The sequence below is a fragment of the Pelodiscus sinensis genome, chromosome 3 (assembly GCF_049634645.1).
Source record: "Pelodiscus sinensis isolate JC-2024 chromosome 3, ASM4963464v1, whole genome shotgun sequence".
Taxonomy (NCBI): Eukaryota; Metazoa; Chordata; order Testudines; family Trionychidae; genus Pelodiscus; species Pelodiscus sinensis.
The window spans coordinates 85,290,746-85,307,942 of NC_134713.1; the positions used below are offsets into that span (position 1 = coordinate 85,290,746).

General features: G+C 38.2%; 1 protein-coding gene across 1 annotated transcript in view; it reads right to left on the reverse strand.

Annotated features, from left to right (window-relative positions):
- Positions 1-17,197, reverse strand: part of MAN1A1 (mannosidase alpha class 1A member 1) — a 186,755-nt gene that overhangs the window by 12,872 nt on the left and 156,686 nt on the right. Inside the window, exons 7-10 of the mRNA XM_006123079.3 lie at positions 15,740-15,833; positions 8,755-8,870; positions 1,893-2,112; positions 487-659 (exon numbers count right to left, since the gene is read on the reverse strand). Coding sequence (XP_006123141.2) covers positions 487-659; positions 1,893-2,112; positions 8,755-8,870; positions 15,740-15,833 — 603 coding nt within the window. The remainder of the gene's footprint in view (positions 1-486; positions 660-1,892; positions 2,113-8,754; positions 8,871-15,739; positions 15,834-17,197) is intronic.

A 17,197-nucleotide genomic window follows, 5' to 3' on the forward strand; every position in this document is an offset into this window, starting at 1 on the left:
AAACCATTACAATTAGATCATTTAATTGGTTAACTTTTTAAATGGATATTTACATTCCTATTTACATTACATCATCAAAGTGCAATAAACACATATCCCTGACAACCTGCTAAAAACTGAATAATGTAAATTTTCCAATAAAATCATTTTTGTGGTCATGCATATGACACTACTGACCCAATTAACCCTGACTATGCACTTGGAACCAACCTGTAGAATTTCTAGCTTATGAGGCAACTAACTAAGGAAAACTGTGAAGTGTTTTTCTGATGCAGACTCCTGCAAGACTGGGTGCAGCCAAACCCGAAATTATCTGATTTCATCTAAATCAGAGAGTATTTTACTGAATCACCTGTTATTTTAGGCAAACAAATCACAAAAAGTTTACTGTTCTTGAACAGTAGCAAAAGGAAATTGTTTAGCAGTTATAGTAAAAGTAAACCAACCAACCAAAAACCCATCAGACAATCCCACAAAATGTGTTACCTCTACTGCTTCCCATCCCCACTGTCTGTATTTTGGATCGTGAGTAAACCTCCACATATACATGTAAGTCTCTATAACTTCAGGTCGCAAGATATAATATTTCTCATTTTGCCTTGTAGCAATGGCCTCTACGCCGCCATCAAATCTGAAAGCCTCTGGTCCCAGTTTCATACCTAGACAGTAAAAATTAAATGTGTGACAATATTAGTGATGATTTTGTATCCAGGATTTTAACTGGACATCTTCCAATTGTTTGACTATTTTTTTCATAGTGAATATAAGTATTAAAACATACGAATATTCTTTTAGGCACAAACATTAGTCATACTTTCAGATTAAGTTCATGACACTATGCCATATCATCTACACTTTAGCCATCGGGCTGTCCAAACTCCTACTTATAATTGTTATATTTGGGAAATTCCAATAGCTGGTGCAAAAGGAATATACTGCATCAATGCTTTAAATGCACTTTTGCTCCAAAAGTGTAACTGTAAAACTTGCATTGTGGGATATTTCAAGTCTATTGTGGCTCTGTATTATGAATGTAAAATCCCATTCATTTGGTTACCTGGTTAAACGTGAAGTTTAACTGGTTAACCAATTTAGAGGGGATACTCTAGCCTAGCTGGGCTGGAATGCCTTCCCCTACCGTTGGAGTGGCCTCTGCCTGCATTTCCTCCCCACCCCAAACCCCTCATGGATGGGGGCTGCTCCAGACATCCACGGCTGCTTTGATGTAACCCGGGCTCATCACAGACAGCAGCTCCTGCCTGCAACACACCTGGGCTGCTATGGACAGGGATTGTTCTGGATACCAGAAGAACTGCTCCAGCCTCCACTGGTTAACTGGAACCAGTAAGCATAACTAGTTAACTTGCACATTTGTACTTCATATGATTTTTCCCCCAGTTTGCTCTGCAAATTCACTATGGTTGGGTTCTTTCATCTTCTCACTTCAGCAACTTCGCAGAATCTGTCCTAAAGATCGTTCACATTCAATCTTTGGGTAACCCTACTGTATAAATGTTACACAGGAGGAACTCTGAGCAGAATCTGTCCTTATATTTATAACTTCATTTGTAGTTCTATGTGCGCACAAATTAACAGAATCCATTTCATTTATGGTGAGCTCAACAGAACTGGAGGAAGCAAAAATATTTGTTGCTAATGAAAGCAGACATGATGCAACAGACACATACAGCATATCTGTTGACATAGGAGGAACCACTTTTAGAGTCATTGTTCAGAGCAAAACAACAATTTAAATGAAGGAACAAAAAGCACTCTACATTCATTTTACAGAACGCCATACAATACCTTCTGCACCTGTTTTAACCAGGACAGAATTAAATATAAAGATCAAAGCACAGCTATTCTGTCAAAATTCAAAATACACCACTTACTTGTACGATCATAAGATTCGTGACACGTGCGAGCAATTTCAGCGCCGAGTTCAATATGATGTCCTGTTTTATCATTAGGTGCCCCATCTGCACCCAGTGCAAACATGCCTCCAGCAAAACAGGTCAGATGTCCCATTTTATGTTCAAGAAGGCCACCCTTCCACTCAGCAATGTATGTCAGACCTCCACTAGATTTCCGGATCAAATGAGTTTCTATGGACTGCAAAAATATACATTTTAAAAATAAAATGAACTATTTTGTAAAGAAATGTGCCAAAAACAAATTGAGTTTAAATGCAGCTTGTCTTTACCAGCACAAACTGGCATACAAGAACATAATTTGCAAACTGTCGGTATGTTACCTAAAAAAATTGAAATAAGATGGTAAGAAAATACCATTTTATGATGCTGATTTTTCCCTCAGTTTTATGACAAACATATTTTATACACAAAGGATATATTTTAATGGCTTCAGTGATTTAACTTGTAAATTTTCCACCTAATTCAGAGGACATTGTTATTATATAACTAGCCCGTCATAAGACGGGATTTTCAGGTCTCTCCTCCATGTTGGTCTTCTCTCCTGAGCCCCCGGGGTGTGTGTCTGTCTGTCGGTCTCCTCCTGCCTCCCCCTCCCTCTCAGCTCTCCTCCGCCTCCTGCCTCTCTCTTTCTCTTCTCCTCCCCCTCCTGCCTTTCACTCGGGGGACCGCGGAGCCCAAACGGTCGCTTGTGCCACTTGCTCCCCCACGGAGGCCTGGCTGAGTGGCACAGAAGTCAGTCAAGTGCCATGGCAGAAGGTGAAGGGGGGCAGGGCGGTGACTTACACGGCCAGACCCCGCCCCCTGGCCATTTATGTCACTGCCCCGCTCCCTTTCTTCTCCCGCCGCAGCACTCGGCTGACTTCTGTGCTGCTCAGCCGGGCCGCCGCGGGGGAGCAAACGGCGCAAGCAGCCATTTGGGCCCCGCACTCCCCATGCAACACGAGCCGCCCAGAGGGAACAGCCAGCATTTCAGCAACAGCGCCTCCCAGAGGGAACAGCCAGCATTTCAGCGATACAGACTCTCAGACACTAGGCTACTATATATATGATTGTGTAGTAAAAGTGATTATCAAGGTTCTAACTGGGATACTCAGAATAAGAAAATCTGGAACTATGCTCTAATCTCGCGCCCTTTACTTTGTTTTTTAGTGTACATCTTCTCTGCTGTTTGTTATATAGCTGAATAAAGCAGCAGGTTCCCATACTGTACCATTGCAACTAAAACTGTGTTTCTTACGTGTTGAGTGGGTCTCTTCACAAAAGTAGCAACAAGGAAGAACATAAAAATGGTAATTCATGGGAAAAATGAGTTAATTTTTTTAATTCAAGAATAGCAGCAATATATTGGAAGACTGGGCCACTTCTTTCTTGCAAATGAGATTACAGATAAAGACAAAAAAAGAAAGCAATTTTCCTCAGTGTCTGAGGGTAGAGCCGCTCTCTCCTATAGACTTTGTTACAGCCTCAGAAGGGCTACTTCACATTACAAGTGCATTGATACAGCTAACCATTTGCTCAATTAGTTTCACACATAAAGAATGGGAAGTGACTGTCTAGGAAGGAGTACAGCAGAAAGGGATCTAGGGGTTATAGTGGACCACAAGCTGAATATGAGTCAGCAGTGTGATGCTGTTGCAAAAAAAGCAAACCTGATTCTGGGATGCATTAACAGGTGTATTGTGAGCAAGACATGAGAAGTGATCCTTCTGCTCTACTCTGAACTGGTTAGGCCTCAGCTGGAGTATTATGTCCAGTTCTGGGCACTGCATTTCAAGAAGGATGTGGAGAAATTGGAGAGGGTCCAGAGAAGAGCAACAAGAATGAGTAAAGGTCTAGAGAACATGACCTATGAATGAAGGCTGAAAGAATTGGGTTTGTTTAGTTTAGAAAAGAGAAGACAGAGGAGACATGATAGCAGTTTTCAGGTATCTAAAAGGGTGTCATAAGGAGGAGGGAGAAAACTTGTTCATCTTGGCCTCTGAAGATAGAACAAGAAGCAATGGGCTTAAACTGCAGCAAGGGAGGTTTAGGTTGGACATTAGGAAAAAGTTCCTAATGTCAGGGTAGTCAAACACTGGAATAAATTGCCCAGGGAGGTTGTGGAATCTCAATCTGTGGAGATATTTAAGAGTAGGTTAGATAAATGTCTATCAGGGATGGTCTAGACAGTATTTGGTCCTGCCATGAGGGCAGGGGACTAGACTTGATGATCTCTCGAGGTCCCTTCCAGTCCTAGTATTCTATGATTCTATGATAATTAACCTTTGAGAGAACATAAGAATGGCCATTCTGGGTCAGACCAAAGGTCCATCTGGCCCAATATCCTGTCTGCTGCTACTGGCCAATAACAGATGCCCCAGAGGGAGGGAACACAACAGGTAATTCTCATGTGATCCCTCCCCTGTTGCCCACATCCAGAAAAACAGAGGCTAGGGACACCATTCCTACCCATCCTGGCTAATAGCCATTGATGGGCCTAACCTCTATGAATCTACCTAGCTCTTTTTTGAACCCTGTTAAAGTTCTAGCCTTCACTGCATCCTCTGGCAAGAAGTTCCACAGGCTGACTGTGCTGAGTGAAGAAAAACTTCCTTTTGTTTGTTTTAAACCTGCTGCCTGTTAATTTCATTTGGTGACCCCTAGATCTTATATTGTGAATATAAGTAAATAACTTTTCCTTATTCACTTTTTCCACACCAGTCATGATTCTATAGAACTCTATCATATTTCCCCTCAGTCTCCTTTTTTCTAAGCTGAAAAGTCCAAGTCTTTTAAATTTCTCTTCATATGGGATCTGTTCCAAACCCCTAATCATTTATATTGCCTTTTTCTGACCCTTTTCCAATGCCAAAATATCTTTATTGAGCTGAGGCAACCACATCAGTACGCAGTATTCAAGATGTAAGAGAACCATAGTTTTATATAGAAGCAATAAGATATTTTCTGTTTTATTCTCTATCCTTTTTTAATGTCTCCTAACATTCTATTTGCTTTTTTCATTCTGCTGCACACTGAGAGCAAGTCTAGACTACATTTTATTTTGAAAGAGTATATACAAATTCCTGGGAATTTGCATATTTTCTTCCGATCGCTTTTTCAAAAGCGAGTCTTTCGAAAGTGAAAGTAGTCTGGATGTAGTTTTTTCAGGGAACCGCATCCAGACTACTTTCACTTTCGAGAGACCCACTTTCGGAAAAGCGATCAGAAGATGATCTGAAAATTCACAATTACTCCAATATTTCTCTCTTGAATAGTTGTAGCCAAATTAGTCCTCATCATATTGTATATATTGTTGGGATTCTGTTTTCTAATGTGCATTGCTTTACATTTATCAACATTAACATCATTTCAATTTCCTGAATTAGTACTGTCCATCTGGTGCATTATCACCTGGATCTACCACATATTAATGGTTTTGTCCTCAACACAAATCCTCCCCACCCTTCGCAATCTGCTATTATCCTTGTAAAAGGAAGATCAGCTGGGTGGAAAAATAGTGAGCCCATGATTTGAAGAGGTAAGCTATCAGTACACCTTACATTGTAAGTCAAGAGTTTATCCACATATGTATAAGCTAGACAAACAGGAGAAAAGATATTGGATAGCTTAGTAACAATGTGTGTTTTCTTTACTAAAATTTCTCTCTATTAATAATATATCTTGTCACAAAAACTTAGCATTTTACTTTGATATCTCCCAATTTTTTTCAGAAGTATGGAGCATAAACCTATAAAGGCAGCTGGTTGACTATCAGCATAAAAGTCTGTAATAATATATACTGCTATAGTTAAGGCGTCTTTGAAATGAGGATTCCTCTGTTCTTCTTTGACCATTACAAACTAACTAAATCTTAAACAGCATCATTCAAAAATAAATCTTGATAGCCAGAAGCAGCTCAGTTTAAAATACAGATCTTCAGTTTAGTTACTGCTTTTCATGATGGCCATAGGAAAACATTCTGCAAGGATATTATATTTTTCTTTAAAAAACAAGCGCTTGCTTTTAAACATATAAGCCACTGGACAGAAATAAAAATAGGATTTCAGCAAAATACTCCGTTCTAAAAAACCCTCCCAATTAATTAATTCTCTCCTCCTTGCTCAGAGTTTTCAAGTGCAGAAGTGTGCACAGTGCAGAAGTGTGCACAGTTCAGTCTTGTCTCCTTTAGGACTTGTTGGAATATAGGCCTAAATCAGATATGGGTGAAATATGGTTTTCAATTGGGTTGTAATACTAGAATGAGCAAAAGGCCTAAAACACATGATCTCATTCGTTGTGGTCAAGAGAAAGAAGAGTTGTGTTATTTGTAGTGATTAGCTGAAATACCAGTGTTCTCTTATTTAAGGTTTGATCTGAAGCAACTGAAATAAAACAGCCGGGCACCACATGCAGTAAACAATATATTCGTTTTACGTATTATAAAAAAGGCCTTAGCTAAGGTCTAATACTTGGCAAGGACGCCAATTGTTTATTATATGGTATAAAATAAACCAAGATGGAAACTACCAATATGGGTCTAAGCACCACGGGTCACCCCTTTTATAAGTATTTTAATCAAATGCTTATATTTAGTTACTGTTTGGACACAGTAAATTGCTTATTATTTAAGCCTTCATACATGCTCATGCTTACAGCAACTGTAGAAATACCATTTGAGCCTCAGATTTAATAAAGGAATTTATGATTAAATCATTGTCATGGTAGTTAGCTATATTAATGATAATTCTAACAACTAGTATAATATAAGGTGTGAATTTAAACGAACATAATTATACTGGCATACCACACTTTTTCATACACTAGAGTAAGGATGGGTTGATGGATAATATGCTATTTTTTAATGTAGCTTGTCACACGGGAACATGTTTAAACTGAACCAAATGAAGCCACTTTGACTCTTCTTTGTTACAGTATCAGAGGCAAAGAAATCTAGATGAAAAACAGTTGGCCCACGCTCAGTTCAGAAAAAAAATGGAGGCTAAATTGGTAGGCAAAAGGAAGCCCATCTATCGAAAGATTAGAAGAATCTGAACTTATGGTCTTAATAAAAGGCAGCATGTTCTCTCATTCAAGTGGCACACAATCTCTGGATCTTCCATTGGTGGCTAGACCGTATCCTTTCCCATTGATCTTTTGCTAGGCAGGAGTGTATATGGCTTTTCTTTTGGACGTGAATCCAGTTACAGTGGTCAAGACTATTTTATTACAACGTATTCTGCGTTTGGGGTTGATTCTTAAAATCATTTAGGGGCTAGGATCTAGTCTTCACTAGATGTGGTCTGCCAGTATAGTAAACCATTCTACTTGCTCAACCAACAGAAGTGTGCTTTTACCAATACAGTTTATACCAGCACCCCATACAAAATATGCTATATTGGCAAAAGGGTTTTTTTGCCAATATAATTGTGAGCACATTAGGACCTTTGCCTATAAAAAAAGTCTCACCCTTAACCAACAATAACAACCAGCAAAAGTTTCCAGTGGAGATCTGGCCTCAGGTTGGTTCAGAAAGCAAACCATAGTGAGACAAACAGATTAAACACACCACCATTTACTCCATGCTTTCAATAGCTATCTAACTGCTGATCTTCAGGATCATGGTCCTTTATATTAAAGACCTAAATATGATCAAGTCTTTTTTTTAAATCTACTTTTTGTTCTAATCTCACACTTGTCGCTACATGTGACAATGAGGCTAACAGGTGTTGAGTTGGAAAATAGCCCTAACTGTGTGCCCAAGAATATACATTTAAGATTTATTTTTCTGAAATATATGGCATTTGTGTAGTGGGCAGTGAAGGAAGCAGTATTCCTCTGAGGGATTAATACATTTCCAAATTTATGTAATGACAGCCACGCACTACTGGGATGAGTTTACTACCACTTATCAGCAATTACAGGCCTCAACGACACACACAAACTAAGAGTTACTGCCACAAAGTGCTCACAACAATAAATATAAAAAAGGCACACAGTGTTAAAGAATGGAAGTAGAATTGTTGCCATTCGACAGAGGGGAAGTTGAGACAAAAAGTATTCAAATGATTTGCTCAAGAACAGACACATATTATGGCAAAGATGTTGAAATTAAACCTGCATCCTAAACTCAAGACCATCCTTCCTTAAATGAATTATTTATAGTATTGAAAACTGAGTATAGAGAAGTATAACATATCACAGAATAGTGCAAAACTGAGTCTATTTTATCAATTAAGAAGCGTGACGATGCACAATTTTTATTTTAGATAAAGCTTTTTTCCACCACAGTTCACTTCAAGCTGTTTGCCACTTCACAAAAGCTAAAAACCCCAGATATTTCATATAACTAATATGCTTACACAACACTAATCCAACACTGTAACTTCACCGATAATTATCTACTGACATTATTATGCCCATATTCAAAATACTGTAGTAGTTTAAAGTAATATGCTTTGGGAATTAAAATGCAGAGTAGAACGACTCCCTATATCACAGGAAAATATGAGGAAAATTGGATCCTAGTTGGCACTGCTTGTTGATAAAAGTTTCTGTAAAAAAATTACATATTAATCCACAATTTATGCACATTTGAAATATTAGATACCATTTTTACATCTTAAATTGAAATAACATTTTAGTTCAGTTTTAGATTCCCACACAGCATCTGCACTGTTCTAAGATTTATATTTGATAAAACAATCTTTAAACAACTAGTTTTTAAAAAAATATTCACTGTAGTAGCAGAGACATAAATCCCTCATTCTCTCCAGAGCTTGTTTCTTTAGGAACATTATAGATTAGATTATTATGGCAAGGAAGATTTAACTATCTCATTTACCTGAACAGCATCATAATACATTTTCTTGCCTTCTTCATCTGTCTTGTCTGACATCAGCCATGCCTTGAGCAAATACTCATAAAAGCTATCTCCAAGCCCTCCAACAGAGACGTGATCTGAAAAGGGAGGAAGAGCATTCAGCAGAAATTCCACCTTTAATTTGAATACTGAAACAGTTTAAAAATGTGATTAACATCAATATACCTCTCTAATACAATCATGTAATAAATATAACCCCAAACCTCAAAACAAAAAAATTACTTTACAGCAGAAAATAGGTTTTAAAATAAATGGTTAGTCTTTCAGCTTGTACGACTTGCAATAGGGTGAGAGGAGGCAGAATTTATACAGTATCACTGGAGTTCACAGTACTTTAGAAAAATGAAAAAAGTCAAGGTCTCTGCACCAAATAAGTGCCTTCAATCTAAGTTAGACAAAAAGATATGTACCTATAATATGTTGTAACTTTTTTAAAAAACAGAAAAAGTTGGGAAAACCCCACAGTCTTAATCTCACACATGTATTAGTTACTGAGAGATTTATTCAGCATTGCCTAGGTTCTTAATTCAATTAATTTTTGTATTTTTTGGAAATTAAAATTAAAATTAAAATGTACATGTTTCATTTAAACCATTGCTATGGTGTGGGCTGGGATGGAGGATTCAGTATGCAGCCTGCCCTGGGGAGAGAGGATTTCTCTCAATAAGATGATTTCAAAGTATTTCACAGATATTAATGAATTAAAATCAGCTAATTCTACCGATTTGGGAACTGAGGCACACAGGGATTAACAGGAAGTCTGATGTAAAGTTAGATATACAATCAATGACTCCTTAGTCCTACTTCCAGTAGGCCATGATTTCACAGATATCCTTGCTTCTCTGTGAAGCTGAACAGGGCATTTCAAATTTTTAAAAAATTCCTAAATTCTAACCCTCCTTCACAACATTAGTCTTCCTGCCCACCTTGGGTACTGGAAAGCCATGCAAATACAGAATCTAAATGTATTTCCATTAAAGTTTCACCATGACAATGTGTCTTTTCTCCACTAGCCTGTAACCTCCAGTGTCCAATTTAGGCGTTCAAAATGTTTCCTACTATCCCATCCTAAGCAAATGCACTAAGATGGTAAATCACAATTATGGAGAGCTTTTTTTTTTTTTTAAACACACCTCCTAATTTTTAAATAAAATATACCACTTAATTATCATTCAGAATATAAAGGGAGAAAGGTTTCTTAAAAAACCTAAGGAGCATTTTTTCCTATGACAGAGGGCTGATCACTGAACAGCAGCATTTAAATGACCTTTGTGGTTTCCTAAATCAAATTACCATAGAAACCCCTGACATTTGCAAACTAAATAGCACAGGCATAATCTCATCAATAATAAGTCTTATTATTATATACATTATTGCAGGAGACAAATCCAATTGACGTATGCTGCAGCAAATCACTGTAAGTTTACTGTCAAAACAACAAGGACTAAATGAATTTACAAGAACAATGGCAGTGAACCAACAATGTCCTTCAGAGTTATAGCATTGTAAATAAAACACTAACATTCAAAAGCTGTTTTATTTTTCCCTGGCTGATGTTTGAGAGATGAATGCTTCAAAGTTGTGGCAATTAGTTTTTTAGTTGCAATCAATAGGCACCGGAAAAATAACCTCAAATAAAACAGACTTTTTATGATACACGTTCTTTTCTTCCACTGTGAAAAATTTGTGCTTGCAAACAAATAGCAATAGAATTGGAACAGAGGAAACACATGTAGATTGTTACTTTTTCAACATACCTCGGATCAACCTGTATCAACACTTGTGTGCATGGTCTGTACGGACAGGAAGTTAATTTCTATATACAAATTACATGTCATTGATAAGGGAAGATGTCTTTATAAATTACAAGCTCCTGGATACATGCCAGGGATTTGATACCAAAGAAGTTTGAGGCACTATTATATAAATATAGAAAGGTCAAAAGTCCAAAAAGCAGAATTAGAATTTGATTCACTTTTAAATCAGAGTCATAGAGGCAGCTTTAAAACGGGGCTTTTCTATCATCTGAGGCATTGCAATATTAGCTAAGTCAGTTTAATGCCAGAATAGTGATGCTTTAGTCTAGTCATATTTCTTGTTCATTTTATGACCTCTCTTTCTGTACCTCTGGCAGTAAATATTATTGTTTTCATCAAGGGCAATTGTGTTTGAAGATCTATTCGGGGCAGCTGCTAAATGACAAACCTGAAGGAAACAGAGTTTGTGTGGCTGATAAAGGTGTACAGGCAGAGAAGTAGGCAACTATAATTGCCTGCGCACAGGGTCACAGGCATGGAGAATGTCTTGATACCCAACCATGCCCATAGTCTTAAAATGTACATAGTGCTATAAGCCTCTCTCCGAGTTACAAACGAGTTACGGACCAAACGCTTGGTCGTAACTCGGACCACACTGAGTTACACATGACCGCGCTGTTCGTAAGCGCGGGCCGCGTTCGTAACTCAGGGACCGTCTTTAAGACCGCTCCACAGAAGCTTTGGTCGTAAGTGCAAACGGTCATAACTCGACCGTTCGCAACTCGGGGAGTGGCTGTACAGATCTATGTAAGTTTTTTGCATGCATGCGTGCCTAAGATTTGAAAAGCCTTGCTAAGCTAATATCATAGAATCATAGGGTTGAAAGAAAAATCAGGAGGTGACTGAGTCCATCCTGCTGCCCAAAGTAGGACCAACCCTCCCTAAATGATCCCAGCCAGAGCTTCGTCAAGCTGGGATTTTATATTATATACACACACACAGAAATTGGAAAAAGTCCTGAGAAGAGCAACAATAATGATGATTAAAGGCCTAGAAAACTTGATCTATGATGGAAGACTGAAAGAATTGGTCTTGTTTAGTTTAGAAAACAGAAGACAGAGGGGACATGATATCAAGCTTTAAAGTATCTAAACGGGCGTTACAAGGAGGGACAAAAATTGTTCTCCTTGGCCTCTGATGATAGGAAGAGAAGCAATGGGCTTAAATTGCAGCAAGGGAGTTTTAGGAAATACTTCCAAATTGTCCGGGTGGTTAAACACTGGAATAAATTGCCTAGGGAGGTTGTGGAATCTCCATCACTGGAGATACTTAAGAGCAGGTTGGATAGACATCTATAAAGGATAGATGGTGCTTAGTCCTGTTGTGAGGGCAGGGGACTGGACTTGATGACCTCTCAAGGTCCCTTCCAGTTCTACTATTCTATGACATATATTAAGTTATAAAATCTTGTTATTGTCACCTGTATCTATGTTTTTAACAGTGGGTTTTCAACCTTTTTCATATGCAGATCTCTTAGAAATTTCAAACGGATGTTCAGACCCCTTTGGAAATCTTAGAAATCGTCTATGGACCACAGGTTGAAAATCACTACTTTACGCTACTGTTGGTAAAAACAGGTACAAAATGGAGGCAAAGGAATGCTATAAATTGAGTTTGTTCATGCTCAAGGCTGGTGGTAAAAAGACTTCCAAAAACATTTTCAAATTTACCAACTGCCATAAGAACTGATTGGAAATTTACTAAAATGGACATATATTCCTACATTTAGGTTTTTTTTTTTTTTTTTAAAAATTCAAGATAGACATGGGAACAAGAAAATAACTTTTCCTTATTCACTTTCTCCATACCTGTCAGGATGTAATAGACCTCTATTATATCCATCCTTAGTCTCCTCTTTTCTAATAGGATCCTCAAATCCATTATTAAATAAAATAGTCACTCCCTTTGCTTTTGAGGACTACTCGCCAATATATCCAGGCTGAAAACAGACCAGAGGATTGCTCATGTTTCCTCCCTTGTGTGTCTTGTTTAACCAACTTCATGCTTGGCAAGCACGGAAATTAACTGTGCTGCCTGATATAGTCAAAATGACAGAAGACCGACTAAGCAACCTGTTCCTCTTTTTAAAGAAAAAAAATAGGATAAAAGACCACCAGATCATGCCAACTTAGTGTTGTGCTAGACCAAGAAAAGTGGGTGTCAACTGAATAAACTACCATATGTTCATGCTGACTTAAATGATTTTTGCTATCCATCTATTCTTTAGTCCTCTAGTATGAATGTAGATAACTTATTTAAAAAGCAGAAAACAACAAAAATAAACAAGTCAATAGTAAATAGTTGCTTAAAAAATTGACATTTGAAACCAGCAAGAGACTTTCTAAATTATGTCATTCCTGCTTTAAACATATTTAAAAAGAACTTGCCTGAAAAAATTATTTTTCTTGTATATTCTATGGCTTGATTCCTCAGAGGAACAAAGCTACTGCAATTCCTAACTTTCAGGTACTGTGAAAATCACTAAGCCTAGGTTAGGCACCAAAACTACATATGTGATCAATGAGCAGAGAAATAAAAGGAACTAAAATTGGATCTGTAAAAAAAGTCTGTATGCCAGGTGGGTAGTTGCCTAAGCTAGCCAAATAGAAACTGGTAACTTTAGATAATTTGCAAGTCATTAGAAAGGAGGGACTGGACCCTTGGGGGTCTCCCACATCCAGGTGAGTTCACTAACCAACAGGGTAGAAAGTTATTTTCAGTCACTCTTTCTGGCCCAATGACTATTTCAGCATCTATCCAAAGCGGAACAGGTTCAACAGGAGAGAAAGACCCCCCACATTTGAATACCCAACATCCAATAGTTAGGGCTTGCTCCTGACAAAGCATTGAACCTCTCTCTCCATCAGTCAAAGGGGGTAACTAAATGGGCATGCCCATATTCTGGATGAGTGTTCTACCTAGTGGGCTAAAAATGATAAGGGGGGCCCCAATCCAGTAGGTGTACTCAGAGCATACCTACCAGCTCAGGTCCCACAGATGAGACAGGCAAGGGAATGCCTGTCACTTGGCTTGAGGATCTAGCATGCATGACACAGGTACCTAAGTATCTCTGTGGCCTAAGTATTTTGAGACTTTCTATTTTTTTTTCTTTTCAGTGGGTGCACTGACTCAATTATTCAGAAGAATTTCTGCTGATTATATTGCTATAGTAAAAGTAAACCAAAGTCCCTTCATATAACCACCCTGAAAACACAGCTGTTTAATATTGCAACAATATTAAAGGGATTTTAGTAACACTTTCAAGTTCAACAGCTCATGTCCTCAACATGCTAAAGAAATATAAGAAGCAGTGTAGATACAGCAAAAAGTCAACTGACCAGAAAGGGGCCAAGAACTTAAAAAGCCTGAGACATATTCACTCCCTAAGAATTTTGTTAGTTATGTGTTAGATCTTTTCCTCATGACGTTTCTCCAATGGAACTGAAGACAATAGAATTCAGTGTCATTTTCTTCTTTGTCTGCACAACAAACACACAACTGTAGGAAATTGCTACCCACCCTCTCATAACTACTGTTCTTTGAGTAAGGGCGCCATTTTGAATGTGTGGGGGGAAGGACGGGGGTGGCAGCCGTGTGCGCTGGGATGCGGATAGTTTCTCATTCTGTTCCCGGGATGCTGTGGAAGTGAAGTGCTTGCATTCCGTGCACGTGTCTCACACCTGACTGGTAAAGGGAACTCACCAGACAGGTGTGAGAGGAATGCATGGAATGCAAGCACTTTCCCCTCACTCCCTTAGTGTCTGGGGAACAGGATGATAAGCTAGCCGTGTCCCGCAGCGCATGGCTGCTGCCTCCCCTAGATGCCCAAAATGGCGCCCTTGTCTTTGAAGTGAGTTGTACATGCCTAAGGCAATCTAGGTCTGTGCAAATCTCATACATCAGTGACTCCCAGCCACTCCCCTCACCCCCACCAGACTTCTGCGCAATCACAGGCTCCCAGCACCGATGGCGGCCCTGCCTCCCAGCCTGGGAGTTCTCACCTGGGAGGCGGGGCCGCGATCGCTGCTCTGGGCGCTTCAGAAGCCTAGCCTAGCCAGGGCTAGGGGAGTGGCTGGGACCCCTCCACCCATACCAGGCTTTCGTCTGGTGCACAGCCCGAAAAATCAGAGCATACCGGACATTGCACATGTCTCGTATTCTCTGATATTTTTTACCAGACAGAGCGCAAATACTGGACACCTGGCAACCCTACCCGTGCGCTGTCCTTGAGCTTTGAATTGAAGGTATAAAGGGAGGAGCCACTTCAAACCTTCAGTTCATTTGGACTAACATGCCAATGGTAGACAAGAGGTATTGGGAAAGAGGGCATATGCAACTTATTTTGAGAAAAAATAGTTACATGGAGGTGAATAATTGTTCGTTTTCTTCAACTGATTGCATATGTGTTTTACACTTCAGGTGACTCAAGTTGTCTCATCGAAAGAGGGATTGTGGGATTTTCACCTCATTTGTGTCTTCTCTTGAGGAAAGTACTAAGTGCATACTCTCCAGTAAACGTGCTGATAGAAAATGTCAATGGAAAAACATCCCACAAATGCTTGGTTTACTTCTACACTTCCTCTGAAGGGTGAGATGGCTCCATGCTCTATACCTTCTACTCAGATCTTGGGTGTTGGAAGGGTGGTTTCTACTGATATCATTAGGAAAAAACTCTTTGGAACCAATACATGAGACACATATAACTACATTTTAATGGACCTAGGAGAGTACCCACAGAAGAAATACAGAGGCAAATCCTCAGCTTACATAAACTGGCAAACTTCAGTAGAATTACACCAGCTTATAGCAACATAGAATTTTGATTCAAGGTAAGATGATAGCTTTTCTTAAAACAGCTACCTTAACAGAGCGCTTGAGATTTTTCAATTAAAAAAAAGCATTTTTCATCACACACTTAGACTCATTCAAAAGCTTTGAACTAACAAATAAGCTAGAGGTCAAAGAAAAATACATAAACATACATGAAGCAGACAGAAAATTAAGTAACCCAATCTGAATTCATATTCGTCAATTGGAAACAGTGAAAGAAACAATCAAGGGTTTATTTCTACCTAGAAATGGTATATAAAAATAATTAAGTGGCAGTTCTGAAGAAGTGCCATACTTACGTTGACCCCATTGACCACTACTGGGATTCAGGTAATTAGGGTAAAGACCTTCTGGTTTATCAAGCCTGTTTAGAACTTTTCGAATGTTCATTACCTATTACAAAGAAAACCAAACAATGAGCTCTTAATCCAGCCTTAGATTCCCCTTAAAAACAAGTAGCATCAGTGCATCCTCCTTTTATCAACATGCATAAATATTTTTAATAAAAATATTATTTCAAGATAGATAATGCCTCTATCAAAAGACCTCTATGCATAGGCACATTTAAAAAAATAAACATATCTATTCTAATGTCATCAGGTAAAAAGCTCCACAGAACAAATAGAGATTCTCCATTCAACTTCTCCCTCATAAAAAGTTAAGGTCAAGAGATCTGCAATATGCTCCTGAAGATCTGGATTTGTTGAACTAAAGAGGAAGACAACATGGTAGAAATAAATTACAGAACTGAGAGCCTTCCAGTGAAAATGTCTTCCCATTCAGCTCCCCAGATGATCAAATCTTTGTCATTTGGGCTCTCCATCTAAACTCAGCCATTGTGGCATGTTAAAATTAGGAATTTAATCTGTAGCCCAGAAACACTTTCAGGTTGGAGCACTAAATAAAGCATTGATACAATGTATTATATGCAACAAGTTTTGTTCAGTTAAGTCTCTCTCTGTAACAGTCACAGTACATTGATAGTGAACTCACTGCAGGACTACAGGATAGCAGTAATATTCTGCATTACATGAAGTCTGAGTTACCCTCCAGAATGGTTCATTGTATACAGAGAACATCTCTTTTTTTAAGGAATTTTAATGAAATACACCAGATTATCTGTATTGAAAGAAGATGATCAAGATTTAGCCACAGAACAGAAACAGTAAGGCAGGAGCAATGGAAGCTTCTCCCTAAAACATTGTCTCCAGCTTTGATTTGGAGTTCCTACATCTGTGATAAAGAATGTAGTCTTATTTAAAGGCTATTCAAATCTTTGGCTTCTTTGCAAAGTGATCAATCCATGCATTTTCATTAGATTTTTCTTTGTTCTTAATACTAGTTTAAAAATTGTCATCATAAATGTCAATTCTTGTGAGTCTGGGGGAAAATTATGAAATTTATATTTAACAGTCATTAATCTTGTTTTGCATCTGCATCTCATAGGTTACAATAACTGTGTGAACTTTAATATACTGTACAATTTGCTCAAAAATGGAAACACATTGTTCAGTCAATCCATTAAACTTGGTGTACTTAATATTCAATTAAAAGGTTGACAACTTTTAGGTCTAAACAAAGTTTAGCAAATTCCAAAGGAAGCTGTATTAAGGTACCGTAATTTAACAAACTAAAGTCATTTTTAAATTGTGTATATTGCTGTATATACGTCTGACATATTTCTAATTAATAAACAAAATTAAGTATGTAAAATACATTAATAAAATATTACTGTTGAGATCTAAAATAAACAAAGC